This window comes from Typopeltis vanoorti, chromosome 1 (assembly GCF_054136105.1).
Source record: "Typopeltis vanoorti isolate ZY-2024b chromosome 1, IOZ_Tvanoo_1.0, whole genome shotgun sequence".
NCBI classification, from domain to species: domain Eukaryota; kingdom Metazoa; phylum Arthropoda; class Arachnida; order Uropygi; family Thelyphonidae; genus Typopeltis; species Typopeltis vanoorti.
This window is the reverse complement of record NC_143549.1, coordinates 2912299-2933773: the sequence shown is the minus strand read 5'-3', so window position 1 is coordinate 2933773 and position 21475 is coordinate 2912299. Positions and strand designations below refer to the sequence as shown.

General features: G+C 37.8%; 1 protein-coding gene across 3 annotated transcripts in view; it reads right to left on the bottom strand.

The window, feature by feature from the left end:
* The window catches only part of Cadps (calcium-dependent secretion activator 1), a 1213340-nt gene that overhangs the window by 538848 nt on the left and 653017 nt on the right, over positions 1 to 21475 (bottom strand). For all 3 annotated transcript variants that reach the window (XM_090396519.1, XM_090396528.1, XM_090396537.1), the window contains one exon: positions 14278 to 14341. In XM_090396519.1, the coding sequence (XP_090252645.1) occupies positions 14278 to 14341 (64 nt within the window). The remainder of the gene's footprint in view (positions 1 to 14277; positions 14342 to 21475) is intronic.

Here is a 21475-nt window from a genome sequence, read left to right as displayed (position 1 = left end):
TTTCTCTTCAGGCATAATGGAAGATGGCTTTTGAATATTTAATGTAATTTTTCAAATGCTTTCTACCAAGCATCGTGCACCTTTTAATTTCATCCATGATCTTTTGTTCCACTGATATCTGTTGTCCTAAGTATATGTAATGATCCACTTGTTTAATTTCCTCATTATTGATTTTTATTATTTCTGGTTGGACACAGCTATTGAACATAACTTGGGTCTTCTTTAGGCTAACTGTTTTGCTAGCAATTTGGAGTTCATGGACATGAGTCTGTAATTCATGCGCAGTTGAAGTAAAGATAACTACGTCATTGGCAAAGCATAAATGGCTGAAATATCTTCCATTTATCTTCAGACCTTTCCCTTCCAAATCAAGAAGTTTGAATATTTCTTCTAGGCATGCTGTGAATAATTTTGGAGGTATTGTATCACCCTGACTTATACCGCTCTGTATTTCCACAGTAGAGATGTTTCCATTGAAATTAATTGCTGCTGTGGCATTGGTGCTGATTTGATGGTCCTGATGTATGGCTCCTGCACTTGGTTTCATAATGCTTTAAGTATTGCAAAAGTTTTAAGTGAATCAAAGTTTTTCTCACAGTCAATAAAAACCAAGACATAGTGGTAATTGATATTCATTACACTGTTCAATAATCTACTGTACAACTTGAATATGGTCTATGTACTAAAGCCCCCTTCAAAAGTCTGCCTGTTCTTTTGGTTATGCAAGGTCTAGAGTTGCACAACACTTATTAGCTAAGACTTTTGTAAACCACTGATAGTAAACTGATAGGTCAGTAGTTTGTCAAGTCTTCTACCTCACCTTTTTTTATGTATCAGAATTAGGGTAGCCTTCTTCCATATTCTTGGTACATACTTTTTCTTCAGGCATAAAGTAAATAGTTTTGCTAAGAGTTTGTATATTATTTCTTCAGCTGTTTTTAAAAGTTCAGCTATAACTCCATCCTCATCTACAGTTTTCCCATTTTGCAGGCTTCGGATGCTCCACATAACTTCTGGTAGAATCTGTGGTACTTCAGCTGCATAGTTGTCTTCTTCATTTAATTCATCATCCTAATATAATAATGAGTAAAATTCTTCAACTATTTTTGCTACAGCATATCTATCTCTGGTGATGGTCCCATCTTGTAGTTTGACTGCAACCATTTGTTTGCTGCTGTTCATCAATTGCTATTTAGCTTTTTTGAGACTACAGTTGTTTTCAATTGTTTGTTGTATGAATTTACAATTGAATTTTCTTATTTCTTCTGTGATATTTTTTCTGATCTTTTAGCATGGGAGCCAGATCCAGAGGTCTGGCTCCCATTGAAGACACCTCAATAAAGGTCGAAACCAGTCTGGGTAGTGACCCTTCCCATAATGTATAGCATTATATATGTTTGCAAGGAGATGTGCTTTGCATTATAGGATACTAAAGCAAGTGATGTGAAGTCACACCACCTTTACCATGAGTTGCCCCAATCCTGAAAATACTTCAGGTGCAAACTTTCTTTGCTTACACTTGGATAAAGGATTAAACCAAGTATATGATTTCTTGCTATCTTTAATTTATAGTATAACTAAGAAAAAAAACTTCCAACAATGTTTAAATCTATTGTTTAGTTCGTGTTGGAACATATCTTTTTTTAATGTTGAGTTTGTGTACATCTATGTTTTGCTTCAATTCTTCAAAACATTTTTCTTCTTTCTTTTTGGCAGTTTATTTGGATTTTACAGCATACCATACAATGGTCACTTCCAATGTTGAAGGTGTTTATAACAGAGCGGCCATGAAAGATGTGTTTCTTATTGCTGAGGATAAAGTCAATTTCACTAGTTTTTCCATTTGGACTTTTTTCATGTTCACTTTCTATGTGTTTTTTTTCTTGAAAAAGGAATTAATGATATACAGATTTTCTTTTTCTGTAAATTCTATTAACTTTGCTCCTCTGTTGTCTCTCATGCCATATCCAAAATTTCCCATTGAGCTTTCACCTGAATGTTGTATACCAATTCTCGCTTTAAAGTCTCCCATTGCAATTCCGAAATGATGTTTTCCTTTATTGTAGAGTTGGGCTACATCAGGATAGAAGGCTTCAATTTCTTCGTCAGTATGACTTATTGTTGGTGCATCTACTTCAATGATCTTAACAGTGCATCTTTATTGTTGAGGGGGGGAGGGGGGTTGTGGTTTTCAGGTTTTAGTATTTTTTGGATTTTTTTGGGGTTATAGCCATTGGCTAAGAAAGTGTTGAGGATGTGGTTTAGTTCTATAGTCAGGGCCTTGTCATCTGAGCAGATTAATTTTGCCCTGTTATATAGTGTTTTTATCACCCCATATTGTTGTGAGGGGGGTGGTGGGATTGCTGGTGAATGTATCCCCCCCTCAACAATAAAGACTACACCAAGTCTATCACTATCCCCTACATCCAGGGCACCTCTGAAAAAATAACTAATATCCTCAAGAAATATGACCTTACTTCCTGTTACAGACCATATAAAAAGTTGGCATCCCTTATCCGCTCTACCAAAGACCAACCACTTCCCCTAGACCTACCTGGTGTATACCAGGTCCCTTGCAGCTGCAAATTGTCCTACTTTGGCCAAACAGGCAGAACAACAAATATCAGGATTTCAGAACACCAAGACTACATCCGGTTTCACCAGTACAGCCGCTCTGGGCTGGCAGACCATGCCTTAGATACCCACCATAAAATTCGTTGGAAGAAGACAAAAATAATCCATCGCAGCAAGTTTAAATACGAAAGATTATTCAAAGAATCTTCAGCAGCTCTAAAAAACGTTCCTAACCTCAACAAATTTGGGTGCATGAAACTGCCCCAAATTTGGGAGACTTTCATTATGAGAACTTCAGCCCAACGGCCAAGACTACCAAATTAGCCCGCAAGAGGGCACCATTAGGACTTTAGGAACAAAATTAGTGTCTTAATTTCTGCCTCATTTGCTTTGTTAGTTCCTGTAGTGCACATACCATATCTTTATGTTCCTGAAGATGACAATGTGACATTGTCGAAATATAGAAGTGATTCATTAAAGTTATCTTTAATTAATTTACTTTATATGCGTTGTTAATTCCGTAAATTAATTACCAGTTATGTCTAACCAACGTATAAGTCTTACCACTAGAATCATGATCATCCACGGAGATGCAATCGCACGAAAGGCCCGTCAATACGGCAAATTGAGGTTAAAGATATCGAGGCAAATAAATCGCCTGACGTTCCTAAAACGCTGCCGGGATAACAAAGTGATCCCCAACTGTGTCAAATTGAAGCACCGTTTCACTTCCGAGAAAGCTCTACGCATTTATAACCGCACTAGCTTCGCCCTGTTAAGAGAACAAATTACCGCGACGCGCGTTCTCCTTGCCGACGAAAACAAAAACGTACGGGCGCTAGAGGAAGAGCTTTCTAACACACTCGGCCTTGATCTATGGCCGATACTCCATGACATATCATGCACATCGGCAAGAAAGGAATTCGAAAAAATACGTAGTCGGCACATAAAAAAATACGAGAACCTGACCAAGACTTCTACTTCTGTACCCCAGCCACCACTTAACACAGTAGTCAACCTCTCGTCAGCAGTTTTAAAGCCTGAAGCACTCACCGCACTTTCACGTGGTCACAATTTCGCCTTAGCTCCAAAAAGGATTCCTGCTGAAGAAATCATGATTCAAATAGAGCGTGGAATTCGCAACCTGCCTATCCATACCGCCAACAACGTGAGACTGGATGTAGTCGGTGTTCTCACTAAAGCCAAACCTCCAAAATCCAACTTATCCAAAAACGAATATACAGCCCTACAAGAATTAAAAAACAACAAAAAAATAGTAATCACCAAAGCTGATAAGGGAAGCGCCACTGTGGTACTCAATCAAAAAGACTACAAAGGTAAGCTAAATTCTTTAATACGAGACCGTACTACTTACCTCCCCATTGAATATAATCCGACCAGCTCTCAGATTAGAACTATCCACAGACTCCTTAAGAAAGTCACTTCTTGGCCTGTGGAAGTCACCAACAAGCTTAAACCTTATAACTCTAGACCCCCCCGATTATATGGACTCCCAAAAATACATAAACAAAATGTGCCATTACGTCCCATAGTGGATGGCATTGATTCCCCCACATATAAATTAGCCAAACATTTAGCCAAAACGCTCACACACTACACTGGCAACACACCATCATACATAAAAAACTCGGCCCACTTTAAAGCCAGTATAGAAAACCTCACACTCCAACACACTGACATAATGGTCAGTTTTGACGTCTCCTCCCTATTCACTAATGTCCCACTCAAAGAAACCCTTGAGCTCATCCAAGCCAAGTTTCCTCCCGATATCTCAGCCCTATTTCAGTTCACAATGAACTCAGGCTATTTCGTTTGGCAAGGAAAGTTCTACAAACAGATAGAGGGGACAGCCATGGGTTCACCACTTTCCCCACCCTTGGCCAATTTCTTTATGGAGACATTTGAAGAAAAAGCCTTAAACTCCGCCCCACAAAAACCCACTATTTGGCTTCGTTATGTGGATGATGTGTTTGCTATTTGGCCACATGGCTCAGACTCACTCCACTCCTTCCTAACACACTTAAACAACCAACATCCCAGAGTCCAGTTCACCTTAGAAAAAGAGGAAAACAACACCCTACCCTTCCTAGACACTTTAATCACCCGCCAGCTTGATGGATCTTTGGTTTTCTCTGTTTACAGAAAACCCACCCACACTGGCAGATACATTCACCAGCAATCCCACCCCCCCCCCTCACAACAATATGGGGTGATAAAAACACTATATAACAGGGCAAAATTAATCTGCTCAGATGACAAGGCCCTGACTATAGAACTAAACCACATCCTCAACACTTTCTTAGCCAATGGCTATAACCCCAAAAAAATCCAAAAAATACTAAAACCTGAAAACCACAACCCCCCTCCCCCCCTCAACAATAAAGACTACACCAAGTCTATCACTATCCCCTACATCCAGGGCACCTCTGAAAAAATAACTAATATCCTCAAGAAATATGACCTTACTTCCTGTTACAGACCATATAAAAAGTTGGCATCCCTTATCCGCTCTACCAAAGACCAACCACTTCCCCTAGACCTACCTGGTGTATACCAGGTCCCTTGCAGCTGCAAATTGTCCTACTTTGGCCAAACAGGCAGAACAACAAATATCAGGATTTCAGAACACCAAGACTACATCCGGTTTCACCAGTACAGCCGCTCTGGGCTGGCAGACCATGCCTTAGATACCCACCATAAAATTCGTTGGAAGAAGACAAAAATAATCCATCGCAGCAAGTTTAAATACGAAAGATTATTCAAAGAATCTTCAGCAGCTCTAAAAAACGTTCCTAACCTCAACAAATTTGGGTGCATGAAACTGCCCCAAATTTGGGAGACTTTCATTATGAGAACTTCAGCCCAACGGCCAAGACTACCAAATTAGCCCGCAAGAGGGCACCATTAGGACTTTAGGAACAAAATTAGTGTCTTAATTTCTGCCTCATTTGCTTTGTTAGTTCCTGTAGTGCACATACCATATCTTTATGTTCCTGAAGATGACAATGTGACATTGTCGAAATATAGAAGTGATTCATTAAAGTTATCTTTAATTAATTTACTTTATATGCGTTGTTAATTCCGTAAATTAATTACCAGTTATGTCTAACCAACGTATAAGTCTTACCACTAGAATCTGTCTTAGCATGCATATTTAAAGGAGTAAAACTGGGATGTAAAGCAATTTGGTTGATTGATAAAGGAACTGTAGTAGTATTTGATCATTTTTAGTCTCATTCACATGATGTTATAGCTAGTATTAGGACATACATGGACCAGACACAACAAACGGCCTCTCCTGGTTAATTCAACCCCACATTCTCGTGGTGTGGCCTGTTTCCACTAAAGGGGCTCTTGCAACAATGAGTATTCACACTGTAAAAGGATACCTTCCTAGTTGGAGTAAATGCCAAGTAGTCCTATGTGGTAGATGACTTTTGTCAAATGGCAAAATACAACCACCTTGCTTACTGAGGACCTGAATTGGCGTCAGCTCTATGTTTGCTTCCTAGAGCAAGAGTTCTGGTTTCCCTCATCTCAACTTTCAAAATGAAGTGTGAGTGATATCCTTTGAGAGCATGCCACACGTACTGCAGGGATCCAGTACCTCAACTTTTGAGGATACAGCAGTAAAGCAATTCCCTCAGGCTGGCTGTCAGTTAGTGTATGGGACCCGATCAGATGGCAATGCATCTTTTAAGAGGCTTCTTCAATCAAATGGTGCATAATCTTGCTACCATTTACACTGCAAAATTGTAAATGGTAGCAAAATTGTGCCAGGAGGAAGTCTGTGTAATGGTATGCAGGGGGGGAGATGCTTTAGGCAGCATTATGGTTGGAAACTGAATACTCTCTGTATGCAGGACATGTTCAGGAATCAATTTCCTCCCACTGCATGTTTCCATTCAATTTTTCTCTTCAGTTTTTCTAACTTTAAACCTGAATAGGTCTAAAGTCTAAATATGTACAGAGTATCTGCAGTTTAACACAAACAATAAACTTCTCTTTAAAATCTGACTAAAAAATTTAAAATGAAAAAATCACACACAAACAAAAATCCTTTATATTCATTTTACAAACATCCATGGCATCAACAATAACTTAAATGACGTACATCAACATCTTCAGTTATCCAAGCCTGATGTTCTGTTTCTGACTGAGCCCCAAATTTCTACTAAATCACTCAGAGCTCATCTTAACTGTTCACATTACATCCTTTATGACTCCTTCTGCCATAAGGGAAGTGTGTGAATATCAGAATGCTTTGATGTATTCTAATATTTCTTGCCAAAAGATATAACCTAGAATCCTTTCTTTTAGTGCTTCATGGTGATCAGCATTCATTTTAGAAATTACAGACTTTACAACCATGTTATAAATAACTCTTTTAATTTCCCGATGTTTCGATCTTCACATTAAGATCATCATCTGGAGCATAGGGTGCTTAAGGGTAAAAGCTGTATAACTGAGAGACCTCCACATAGCCTTTAAAGGAATGCGGAGAACCGACCAGGGCTACTGACCTAATGTCCAATCCTCACCTTCTCATGGTGCACCCTGTTGGGTATCTACTTTGATACTGAACGTACGAGGATGGGCTGGCAATTTGGGATTTAGCCGACCAAATTGTATTCTTATTGGTTAAACCAAAATAAAAAATGATGGTACAACATGACAAAATTTCATGCCGGCTGGGGCGTCACCCGGTTAAACAAAGCCCCCGTTGTTTTCACCAGGGAACCAGGGCGAACAGCGAAAAGTCAGCTACTGGAACAAATCTGAAAACAAATCCCAACTCAACATCACCAGAGTTAAAGATCGGTACTATCAACGTAAGAAGCCTGAATGGCAAAGAAATGGAGCTAGCTGAGGAATTAGATAAGTACCAGATAGACATAATAGGGGTGACTGAAACAAAAAAGACCAAAACTGGTGAGATCTTTCTGAGCAATAAATACAAAATGTTATATTCAGGCAATGACAATCAAGGAAAAGAAGGAGTAGTATTCAACACAAAATACGAGGCTAATCTTCTTGAATGGCAGCCAGTTTCAAGTAGAGTAATGTGGGCTGAGAATGGGGAACTGGACAGTGAGACTTATTTGTGCCTATGGTCCCACAGAAGGTTTTACTAAGGTAGAAGTGGAGGAATTTTTTGCGGCTTTAGAAAAAGCAACTGACACAATGAAAAAGGAAAAGTTGGTCCTTGTTGGGGATCTAAATAGCAGAATAGGAAATGAATGTGAGACATACAAAAATATTTTGGTAAAATTTGGAGAAAAGAGCAAAGCTAATAATAATGGCAAATATCTGTTGGATTTCTGCTCAGGACATGGACTGGTTATTACTAACACCATGTTCCAACATAAAAATGTGCACAAATTCAAATGGAGAGAAGAGGCAAGGAATAAGAAAAGTCTCATCGACTATGTTATTGTTGATAGTGATGTTTTCTCCCTGGTGCAGGACACCAGAGTGTACAGAGGATTTGAAATTGGAAGTTATCACTATTTAGTCTTGAGCAGGGTAAAATTGAATTTCATATTGAAAAGAATAACATGTAAGAAAGTTTAAAGCGAATAAAAGTTGAGCAGCTCTCAGATGTGAACTGTAGACTAAAATACAGAAAGATTAATGAAAAAAAATGAAAGAGTTTGAGAACAGGAATCAAACCTTGAGATTCAGTGGCAAACTCTGAAGAAAACATTGATTGATTCTCCCAGAGAGGCATGTGGTGAGGTTGTCTGCAAGGATAAAAAAATCAGAACTCCCTGGTGGACACAGGAAGTTAAAGAGGCAGTGAAGGAAAAGAAGAAAGCATATCAAAGTTCCTGGCAAATAAGTCAGCTTTTCCTCTTAGAGAATACAGAGACAAATGTAAGAAAGTGAAACACTGTGTAAAACTAGCTAAACAAAAGTCATGGGAGGATTTGGCAAGAAAATAGAAAATAAATATCAAGAAGGTGGCAAAATATTCTGGAGGTTGTTGAAGAAGCTTAGGAATGGAGGAAAGAGTGCTATAAAAGGAGTTAGAGATGATAAAGGTGACACGAAAACAGGAGAAAAAGATATCTTTGAAGTACGGAGTAATTACTTTGAAAAACTGCTAAATGAAACAAGCAGTGATGACAGCACAGTGGAAAAAACACTGACCAGGCATGCAGTCAGGAATACATATCCATACTTGAGGTAGAAAAAGCCGTCAAAGGCTTGAAATGTGGAAAGGCAGGAGTAGATGATATTCGACCAGAAATGCTGAAGTATGGTGGTATAAAAGTCTTACAGTGGCTGCACTGCATAGTTCAGAAAGCCTGGACAGAGGGACGAATTCCCAATGATTGGAGTAGAGCTCTCATAGTGCCTATATATAAAAAGGGAAATAAAGCTGAATGTGAGAATTACAGAGGTATTTACCTACTGAGTGTTTCTGGCAAGATCTATGCAAGTATACTTGAGAAACGATTGAGAAGATTGTGGAAGAAAAGCTGGGTGAAGAACAAGCTGGATACAGGCCAAATAGAGGCTGTCAGGATCAGATCTTCACTTTACGACAAATAGTGGAGAAATCATGGGAATATAACAAAGATCTGTATTTGAGTTTTGTCGATTTGGAAAAGGCATATGACAAGGTGCCAAGAGAGAAGCTATTCAATATGCTGCAGTTATATGGTGTCAATGGGGCATTATATTAAGCAATACTTAGTCTTTATTTGAGTTGTAAGTCAGCAGTTAGAATTGAAGGAAGTACAGGAAGATGGTTTAATGTTAAATCTGGTGTGAGACAAGAATGTACATTATCCCCTCTGTTATTCATTATCTATATGGATCACATTATGAAGGAAAGTGGTATTAAACATGATATCAAAACTGGAGATGTTAATGTCAGCTCTTTGCTTTATGTGGATGATGTTATACTTCTAAATAAATCCGCTACAAGTTTGCAAGATTCTCTGACTAAATTGAATAGCTGTTGTAATAGATATGGTATGAAGCTCAGCAATAAAAAGACAAAGACAATGAAAATAGGCAGAATCATTGAAAATGTCAACTGTGTTGTGAATGGAACTTGTGGAACAAGTAAAACATTTCAGCTACTTAGGCACAATTTTTAGTGAAGATGGTAAATTAAATATAGAAATAGACAACAGAATCAGCAAAGCTGGTATGGTGGGAAGTCATTTGAATAAATTCATATGGAATAAGAGAGAAATTAGTCGGAACACTAAATTAGCTGTATACAAGACGGTGTTCAAACCAGTTTTAACTTATGGATCTGAGAGTTGGGTTAGAAGTAAAACACTTGACCAAAGACTAGAGACTGCAGATATGAGAGTCCTGAGAAAGATTAGAGGCATGAACAGATGGCATCAATGGCAGTATCATATTAAAAATGAGGATATTAGGAAAGAACTTGGCATTGTCAGCATCCAGGAATGCATTAGCAGAGCTAATCTCAGGTGGTATGTCACTTAAATAGAATGGGAGAGGAAAGATTTGCAAAACAAGTGTTCTTTGCCAGGTTGGCAGGAAAACGACTCAGAGGAAGACCAAGATATAGATGGATTGATACGGTACAAAGTTCCTTAGACGATAGAAATATAAGATCTGATAATGTTGGAGTCTTGACAAGTAACAGACTGATTTGGAGGAAAATTGTAGATAGGAAGTTAGTAATGATGTAATTTTTTCATGTAGTACTATCATATCCTGTACACCCCTTGAGGGTACATGGCAGGAATTTGATGATGATGATCTGGAGCATATGCAAATATACAGGTCAAGTTGAGTTACATTACATACAGTAAGTTAGAGAAACAATGATTTGATCACAGGTTATTCTACTGGCATGACCTCTAGTAAAAAAAAAATTAAAAAACTCACAAATTAATTATTTAGAAACTACATCAAGTTAAATTCTATTTATGATAAAATGAGCAAACATTCTTTCTTATAGATAGTTTTCTTTCAGTAACAATAATGTCCTATTTTTAGCATTACAATTGATATTTTTGATTTAGGATCCTGGATTATCTACAGTCCTGTTTATAGTTAATCTTAGAGAGGAAGGTTCCGTGGCTCGAATAAGTGCCTTCCATATGTTTGGGATTTTTAGACTATCATTATTGTTCAGATTGGAGTAGTAAATAATAATCTCACAGGCTTCCTTAAATTTGTGTTCATATCATGTTTTGGTGTGATGTAAACAACTAGTGCTTTTCCAGTCAATTCTATGTAAAGTGTTCAAGGGCATGATTAGAAAGGCCAGATTCACCATAGTTATTATATTTAATGTGTCGTTTATGTTCCTTTTGTCTGATAAGAATTGTGCATCCTGTTTCCCCCTATATATGGTATTACAGGTGCAATAAATACGGTATACTCCAGGGTGGGCCAGCAGAGGGAGTGGGTCTTTGGATGAGTTGAGTAAGCTTTTTATTTTTGCAGGAGGTTTAAAGGTAGCTTTGAGGTTGTATTTTTATAGTATTCTGTTTATTTTATCTGATGTGCCTTTAATGTAGGGAACTGTTCTAGTTTTATTGTAGTCTGGTTTATCTTTGTTCTTTTATTGAGGTCTTGTTGCAAATTTTGTTAATAGTGTTTTGACTGTAACCATTTTTTAGAAAAGTATTGCTGATAACTTTAAATTCATCTTTCAGTGCATGTGCATTGGAGCAGATCTTCAAAGGCCTGTTTTTTAGAGTATTAATAACACCTAGCTTTTGTGTTGGGTGGTAGTAGGAGTTTATGTGTATATATTGGCCAGTATGTGTCGGTTTCCGGTAAACAGTGAAGTAAAGACTGCCAGAAGGAAGACGTGTGACAAGTCTATCTAGATATGGAAGTGTGTTTTGTTTTTCAATCTCAATTGTGAACTGTATGCGTTTGTGTTGTTTGTTTAGGAGTGTAGTGTATGGCGGCCATGCGACCAGACCACAAAAACATCGTCAATATCTAAGCCAGACTTTGGGCTTTAAAGGAGAGGAATCTAGAGCATGTTGCATATAACCCAGAATCTCACCTTTTTGACCTCCTGTTGCTTATACATTTGTTTCATTTATCTGCTGCCTCTACTATTCTCCTAATTCTGAAAATCATTCTGACCTTTTTGACTTCCAATCCTCAAAGCTCAATTTCATACAGCAAAATTTCCAAACAGTGAGGTCATCTTTCCTGGTGATTTCTATCCATAATTCTAATTGGCACCCTTTTTCAAATTTCACCAATCAATTTGGAAGAGAAGCAGAGATATTTTTTATATAAGCAATGACTTAAAATAGATCATTCATCTACCCACCCAAATTTCTGACAATCTTGTTCATTCATCCAAAACTCTACACCTTTTCTTAACTAGTTCTCCTTCCAGGTACTTCAGTGATTGCTCCTCTTGGCAATTCAGACCAAATCATATCCAATTTTTGTCTCTACTGGAACATCTTTTCATTATCCATTCACAACTTCACGTGCTTTGAGATTAGAGTGATGCAAAGTGGGATTACTTGCTTGACTTTTACTCCTCTTTTCCATGGTCAGTCTGCTGTTTTCATTCTTCTGATCCAGATACCTGTTGCTATCTCGTTTACAGAAATAATCTGTATTGGAATGGATGCTTTCATTCTTCATTCTGTATAAATTCCCAAAGCCATACCTAAACCTAGTTCTCCAAAAAGTGTGCTAGGGCTGTCCAGCCTTTCACAAGTAGCTTAAGGCCAAAACACCAGCTTCATTCACATCCTACACAGCTACCAGCACTATTTGTAAAACCACAATTAACAAGTTCGCTGCCAACTACGAGTATACTTGTAGTTGGTATATGAGCTTCACAAGCCAACTACGAATATACTCGTATGTCAATTACCGACCTCATATACCAAGCACGAGTTAACCCGTAATATAAACACCTTAATTTGGACCACTGGCTTGTGAGTAAAGTGGAGAGCACATCTTGGGCAGTGGCATGGCACATCCAGGGCAAGGGCCACCCGAAAAGAAAAAGGAAATAAACACTAGAAAATTTTCCAAAATCTTTTCCTAATTAAAATTCATTTTTTTTTTACGTTGTGTCTTCTATTTCTATACTACTTATCATGTATTGGTAATAATTGCAGATGCTCAGTTATAGGTTGCATGTAATGCGTAGTGTGTATTCATAAATCGTCTACTCCCCCCCCCCCCCAAGATTAAATCCTGAGTGCGCCACTGGTCTGGGGGCTTGGTAGAAGGAAAATAATTTCAGCAAAAGTATAGTATGTTATATATATGAGACTCACAAGCCTACTACGAATATACTCGTATGTAGATTACCGACCTCCTATGCCAAGCACGAATTACCCATAGTATAACCCGTAATTTGTAAATCAAATTACGAATGGTACACTTTAAAACAATTTTCCACGCACAATGGTGGTTTTTCCTGGCACACAGGACAACAATAACGTGTTTCCCGTCGTTGTTTGTTTAGTGTACATATTCGGCATGGCTTTGTCTGGCGAATCTTTTTTTTTTTCTGTAGGTGGCAAAATTTCCAAATAATGTAGATTCGGAATCCTGCTGATATTCTGTGATGTTGTAAGCTCATCCATTCCAACAAAAACTGAGATAAATTTATCTCTAAATTTTAACGCGGTCATTGCGTTTCCAGTAATTATATTATAAAATGTATGCGCATTTTGAATGTATATATCAAAAATGCATATTGCCAATTTCTTTGGTCATCTAATTGGCTTTCATAAGGCAGAATAGTAAGAAAGCATTTGGTCAGATAGATCGATGCCTGACATACCCAAATTAAAGGGGGGGTATGGAGTACAGAGAGTTGAAGTTCAGAGGACATATTGCTAAAGTTGGCAAAATAGTTCAAAGAATTACTTTGGATGTTGAAAAACCCAAGGAAAGATAGGGATGTTACTGACCCTCTTTATAAGGCCATGATTCAGTCACATCTTGACTACTCTGCACAGATTTGGTCGCCTGGGTTTCTTGGAGATCAGTTGATGATGGAGAGGATTCAGAGACAAGTGATAGGTCTGTGAATACTCCCAATAAGAATAAAATGAAGCTATGTGGGTTGCAAAGTTTATTGATATGCATAAAAGTGGGAAAATAAAAAGGTTATTCAATGGGTTCTATAAGATCAATACAAAGGACATTTTTTAGTACATTAAGAATAGAGAACTAGAGATCAACCCTGGAAGTTATGTAAGGGTGTGCAGACTAGAGTTTTGCTTGGAGAATGGTGAGTGAGTGAATGGAATGGATTACTAGAATTTGTTGTAAGGTCCCTAAGTGAATGAGTTTAAGGAGAGGTATGACAGGTATTATGTGTATAAAAGTTAGGTGTCGGTCATCCTGCAATGAGTCTTCTGACTCCATGGAGATACCCACATAATAATAATAAAGTAAAAAAGAGATATTTATCAACTCATGGCAAGGTTGGGAGAGAACTCATGATAATCCTTGAAAGCTAAGAAGTGGTATGGAAGCATGCAAAATAAAGGTTCTTCTCATTGCGTGTGGTGAATGAATGAAATAATTTTGCAGTATGCATTATAAGAGTATTTCATAGGCCTAATCAAGGACTCTTCCATATATAAGCTCCTGACTCTCTGAAGGTAATAATAATAACAATAATAAACGTTAACATCAGGACTGAACTATGATTAACAAAATATAAAAAATACTTACTCTTTCTAATAAAGATAAAGTGGCTTTCAAAGAACCTTCAGGCCTTCCAAATGGGAAACAGTACCTGTTAACATAAATAAACAAATGGAATATCGTTATAGCATTTAAAGGTAAGATTACTTTTTTTTCCAGACTCTAAATATATTTAAAAAATAAAAATCATTATTATTATTATTATGTGTAAATAACCTCCTTAGTTGTAGAAATGCCCTCCCTCACTGAGGGAGGGCATTTCTACAACTCTCCATCTCCACCACTTAATCCAACTACAGTGAACTGCCACTATTATCATCATCTACTCCAATGCCATCTACTGCCCACCACCATTAATAGTATTTTTTGTCTGTAAATTGCACATATTCTCAAGGCCGATTTGTCAGTATGTGGGATGAAAAATCTAAGTCTCTGTGAGAAAAAAACCCTGCTACCTCCACATGAGATCAGATATAAAGATTCTGCTCATTACAACTTGTTTACCTTTTCTTCTGCTGAAGATGGTGTGTTTTAATTTAGACTGACATACCTTAATATTATTAGAATAACTTGAAAATTAAGATATTTTGGAGGGATCAGAATGCTATTTCTTTAAGCACCATCATATAAAGACTGACTCAAAATGCAAACACTTATTTCACACTATGTTATTGATAAACAATGATGCATACTAACTTCAATAAAGACAACCCAAAGGAAATCTCGCTTGCATAATTTTCAATGATTCATTTCTCAATGATATCATCATGCATTAAATTATACCTAATACATAATTACAGTCACCTCTCAATAGAGAAAACACAATTATAGTAAACTTACTAACTATACAAAAGCAGTCTTGCCAAACCACATAGCATCAAAACTATTCTGAAGGAAACTCTCCAGAACTTTTCACTAACTTTATTTACATGTTAACTATACATAAATGATTCACTTTCAATCACTACAAATTCTATCCATAGCTTTGCTGACAGTAGCTCTGTCCATTCATCCTACTTTTTTGACAAACCATGTAGTTCTCAGATATCCCTCACATCAAAGATCTGAAATCAGTGCCTTAAACACCAATCTCCATACTATTCTTTAGTAGGGCAAGGATAATTTGATCACCTTCAATGCTGACAAAATGAAGTCCTGCTTTTTCTCTCACAAAAGGGATCTCAGATTATCTTCTCTTATCCTCAGTAATACAAATCACCAACCAGGATGAATTATCTTTCCTGGGACTGCCATTTACCTCCAGCCTTTCCCGGCACAAATACATTACATCAATAGCTTCCTCAGCCTTTAAGAAAACAGACATTATTTTCTGCTCAAGAAGTGATTTTATATGCACCCAGCTACTAACCCCCTATATAAATTCCAACTCCATTCATCCATAAAATACTGTTCACACATTTTGGCTGATGGATTTAAAATCTCCTTAAAAATTCTTGGTGCTGCCAAAAGGAGAACAATTTGGTTCAAAAATCACCTTTCCTTACAAGCTCAATCTCATTAATCTCTATCTTACAGATGCAACATTTCAGCTGTATCTCTTCTAGATGTACTTCCAAGTTACTGTTCCAATTAAGTAGCAAACATCATTCCTCTACTTGCTGTTGAGCTTGTTCAAACAACAGCAGTAGCTGCTTGACATCCCTTTTCAGTAAAACTGGATGATGATAGTTTTGATAATTATAAACAGCAGGCCAGAAGATTCACAATGGAATGCCAAATCTGAGTATGGAAAAAAAACTGTCTATGCAAGTTAAAGACAACCCAAAGGAATTCTATTGTTATACAAAAGTAAAAGAAAAAATGAATATGAAAGAATAACTCAACTGAATGCAGATAGCATGCAGGTGATTGATGCAGAAGTGATTGTTTAACTAATGAGTAGTGCTAAAAGCTATTGGCCTGGTATATGCAACATTGAACTCACTGCTACCTCTTCACTGTATGAAGAGAAAGTTCTAGAGCTGTTGCACAAACTGTATAACAATTCTACAACAGGAACTGATGGGATATCAGCATGGATGTAAAAGAGTGTTCAGCTGAACTGGCAATTTCTTTGACCAGGCTTTATAATTTGAGAACAGGGAACATTCCACAGGAGTGGAAAGAATGTATGGTAATCACATTGCACAATGGTGGCACATAGGCCAGTGTAACCAATTACTGACCAATTAATATCAGGAGTCATGTTGCATATTTTGGAAAAGTTGGTAAGGACTAGCATTCAGAAATGGATTGATAAAAAATCTCTATAGAAAAGGTCATGTTTTAGCAACTTGCTCAGATTCTATAATAATATTACCACTGAACTTGGTGAAGGAAATGGATACATCACGATACACACCTTATACAGTTAACAGTAAATGGCCTCTTGCTCTATAAAAGAATCGGCGATTACTAGCGTGAGCTAATGCAAGTAGTCCTAGCACGCAGTACAACCTTGGGCAACTCGCAGCAAAGGTGAGCTAATGCTACTTGCATTAGCTCATGCTAGTAATCGCCGATACTTTTATAGTTTTGCTATATTCGGCATGAAACTCTCTGATTCCAATCTTTGAGTTTCTTATTCAGTTTTAAAACAATATGGGATTTAATATCCCCTTAATTTAAATAGTGTTTATATCGCCGAAATGAAGCCTATTGGCTCTTTATATTTAAGTAACTTAATGGTTGCACCTTTTTGACAACTCGTATACCAGAGTATATAAGTTCTTCTCACTATACCCTTTGGTATCTCTTTGGTATAGCTACTCACTGATGAAGCCTCAAAAAGGCAGAAACCGGTCTGGATAGTGACCTCCCACCATAATGTAATAACAGCATACATTTCCTAGGAAATGTGTTTTTACATTATGGAAAATACCAAGGATAGCGATCAGAACTTTACCACCTTTGCTATGAGTTGCCCGAGGTTGTACTGCATGCTAGGACTACTTGCATTAGCTCACGCTAGTAATCGCCGATACTTTTATAATTTACTATATTCGGCATGAAACTCTATGATACCAATATTTGAGTTTCTTATTCAGTTTTAAAACAATGTGGGATTTAATATCCCCTTAATTTAAATAGACATACAGCTATTTGCTGATGATGCAAAGATAGGCAGGGTAATCAAGAATGCTGCTGATATGCAGTACTTGCAGAATGATTTGAATAGGCTGGAATTATGGATATGGGAAAACAGATGTCAGTAAATGTAAAGTTATTCACTTTGGCATGATTAGATATCCAATGTCGTATTATATTGGAAGGATTTATCCTTAAAGAAACTGATGAGGCCAGGGATCTTGGAGTGTTAGTAGATAGGAAGTTGAAGTTCAGATTGCAAATACAACTCAAAAGATAATTGCAATGCTGAAACGAACGTTGACATGTAAAGATAAGGATTTCATTTTACCTCATTACAAGGCCTTAATAAGACCTCACTTGGACTATTGTGCACATGTCTGGTCTCCTGGTTTCCATTGTGATTCTGATATATTGGAGAGAGAGGGTGTTAAAAATATCCGGATTGTGGAGTACTGATTATGAAGACAGATTGAGAATTTATAGACTGCAGACACTAGCAAACAGAGAAAGAGGGGTGATATGATTGAGAATTACAAACTTCTGAAAGGGTCATACAGGATTTCAATTGATAGAATTTTTCAATTTATGGAGGGTGAGGAAAGGACAAGAGGGTATCCTTGGAAGCTGAGAATGAATGTTGCTAAGAAGGAAGTAAGGGCTAGATTTTTCTCTCAGAGGGTGATGCAAGACTGGAATGGATTGCCATTGGATGTTATGAGTGCAAGCAGTGTGAATTAATTCAATAATAAATATGATAGCTAGTGCATGTAGTATGTGGGCTCCCTTGATGAGTCCCTGACTACTTGAAGGTCTCTCCTAATAATAATAATAATGATGATAATATGATGATGATGATGATAATAATAATAATAATAACTGTCAATGTCATCATGCGTTTTATGCACCAATTCTCGTCCGATCACCGAAGTTAAGCAGCGTTGAGCTCGGTTGTACTTGAGAGGGTGTCCATCTGGGAACATAAAGTGCCGTTTCGCTTTAATTTTGCAGTCACCAAAGAACGTGGCAGGGCATTTGAGCTGTGCTGAAAAAAAGTGATTTTTTAATAGGTGAATAGGGTGATTTCTGTCGAGATTTGTGCTACATTGTTTTTCTGCAATTCAAGTGTCCTTCGGTGGTTGTTTTTGGAGTTAGTTGTGTATTTTTGTTTACCGAGAAGGGAGAGGTCAGAATCAGATGCGCAGCAGTGGAAGAGAAGAAGAAGATAGCATAAGTTTTCATTGTTTAGATATTTAGTATACCTAAATATGTTTATACTTATATTTAATTTATACTTATATAGTTATACCTATAGTTATACTGACTTATACTTATTTAGCATTTGGTTGTAATAGTTCCTTGACACTATTTTGAATAATAACAGCAGCAGCAGCTAAAATTGCAAATGGCATGAACAAGTCCTCTCCCATTTAAGCACTCTATTTTGTGTGATATAATAAGGGATTTGTGGCATGCGGGACTTCTGGAATGTATGCATTTTGGCAGTTGTATACGTGGCAGGTGAGAGAAGGGGAAATACGTATACGTGCAAAATGCAGGCATTGGGAGGAAATTGGTGAGTTAGAGATGACTATAACTGACCTCGTTGATTCAGAGGCGAGAGATGAGTGCTATGATAGAGGGCAAGAACAGCAAGAGAAATATGAATGACAAAATGAGAGTGGGGAAAAGTTGAATGACTGCGAAGTTTTTGGAGATGGTCTCATTTGAGAGGATGAATGGCAAACAAGAGTGGCTGACTTGCAGAGAGAGAGATGAGCTGAAAGAGCAGGTGGAATGTATAGGGAATGAGATGACAAACGTGAAAGATCAGATTAGGCGAATGAAAGAGATGAATGAAAAGCAAATAAGAGTAGGAGTGAGAGAGAGTTATGGAAATAATAGAAGAGGAGAGAATAGGAACAGTAGAAGAAAGGGAATGAGAGCGAGTTATAGGAATGGTAGAAGAGCAGAGAATAGGACCAGTGGAAGAGAGGGAATGAGAGAGAGTTATGGGAATGATAGAAGAGGAGAAAATGCAAACAGTAGGAGAAAGGGAATGAGAAGAATGCAAGGGAGTGCTGGAACTAGGGATAGAGTGATGTCAGGTAAGTAGGGGAAAACAGAGAGAAAGTATTAAAGGAGAGAGAGTGAGGGATGCAGGTGAGCAATCAAGGAACAGGTGTTAAGATGTGTAATGTAAGGGGATCAATGATCCATGATGTGCAAGATAGGATGAATGAGGAGTGTTTGCCTGGAGGAACGATAGAAAGTGGCTATGACAATTAAGAGGGGTGAAAGGGTGGATGAGACGATTGTGATGGTGGGCAAGAAAAACTTGAGAGACAATGTAAGTTGGGCGACGAGAGAGAATGAGTTTTGTTTGAGGTTGTACAAAGGAAAATGCAGAGAGCAAAGATAATGTGCGTGTTGCCTAGATATGATAGTGATAAGCTGAGCAGAAGAGCAGTAATACTAAATAACATAATAGCCAGAATGTGTTAGCAGAGAGGACTGGAATATGTGGATGCTTGGAGGGTATTTGAGGACAGAAGGGAACTTTTTGCGAGAGACCACCTGCATTTGAATGAGGAACGACGTTGATATCTGGAGAGAGAGATTGCTCTTTTTCTGAATGAGTTGGTATGTCAATGCAGGGAAACTAGGGTGGATGAGTTAGCCTCTTGTGGGAATGGGTAGTCAGGAGAAGGGGGACAACATCAGGTAATGATGAGCCCAGTGGAGTCTAGAGGGGATAATGCTAGGTACAGAAACAGTGGCATTTTTATGCTTTATACTAATGCCAGGAGTATCCAAATATCGTGCTGTTGTATAAGACCCTTAGGCAACATGTAATAGAGGAAACAAGAGGTTCAATAGTTTTGGATTTGGTTATAGCATCAAGAGTTGATAATAACTGAGATGACATCTCTCCCACCAGTTGGAGAGAGTGACCATGTGGTTTGGACTTGGAAGATGAATAGACATGAAGGAGTATCAAAACAAAGGAGGAACGTATGTGGAATTATAAGGCAGGTGATTATAATAGTCTTAGATATCAACTTGGGGAAGTTTTATGAAGGAATGAATTGGAAGGCTAGTATATCATTAATGCTTGGGAAATTGTGAAAGAATATTTGTTAGCAAATAAGCTGTATTCCACAAGTGAAGAAGAGGACACAATTTCATGTAAAGTGGATGACAAACAACATCAAACAGGAACTGCATTTGAAAAAGAGGCTACGGAAGAGATATAAGGAGGCAGGTGAAGAGAAGATGCATGAAGAATATAAGACACAGGCCAGGAGAGTGACTAGTATGGTAAGGAAGGTGAAACTGGAATATGGGATGAGACTGGCCTTCAGATCCAAAGAAAATCCTAGGGAATTTTTTTAACTATGTGAGCAGTAGGAGGAGAAATGACACTGTGGGATAAAAATGGGAACAGAGTGACTGATTGATGCAGAGGACATAGTGGAATTGTTCAATGAACACTTTATTGGAGCATTTCATATTGGAGGAGTATATTTTAATTTTAATACTAGAGGGATAGGGCAGGTTCAAGGATTAAAGGGTACAGGAGGAGAGTGTGTTCCACATACTGAGTACTCTGGATGTCAGGAAAGCTGTGAGACTGAATGGTATTTCACCATGAGTTTTCAGTGGACTGCAATGGGATATTCAGCTGTTTGCAGATGATGTGAAGATGCGCAGGGTTATTAGAAATAGTGCAGATGTAGCCCTGCAGGAGGATTTGAATAAGCTAGACAGATGGGCAAATGAATGTGGATATCGGTTTAATGCAACAAAATGTAAGGTCTTGAGGTTTGGGACACATCAATGAGACAGTTCATACTGCATTGGAGGAGTTGTACTCAAGGAAATAGGAGATCTGGGGGTTGATGATTGATAGAAACCTGAAATTCAGGGGCCATATTGCAAAGGTGGTGAAGGTAACAGAGGATTGCTGCAATACTGAGAAGGACGCTGAACTGCAGTGATAAAAGAGTTATCATGCTGTTGTATAAGACCCTAATCACACCATACTTAGAGTATTGTTCTCAGATTTGGTCCCCAGGATTTGAAGAGGATAAATTAACTGTGGAAAGGGTACAGAGGCGGATAACAAAGATGGTTT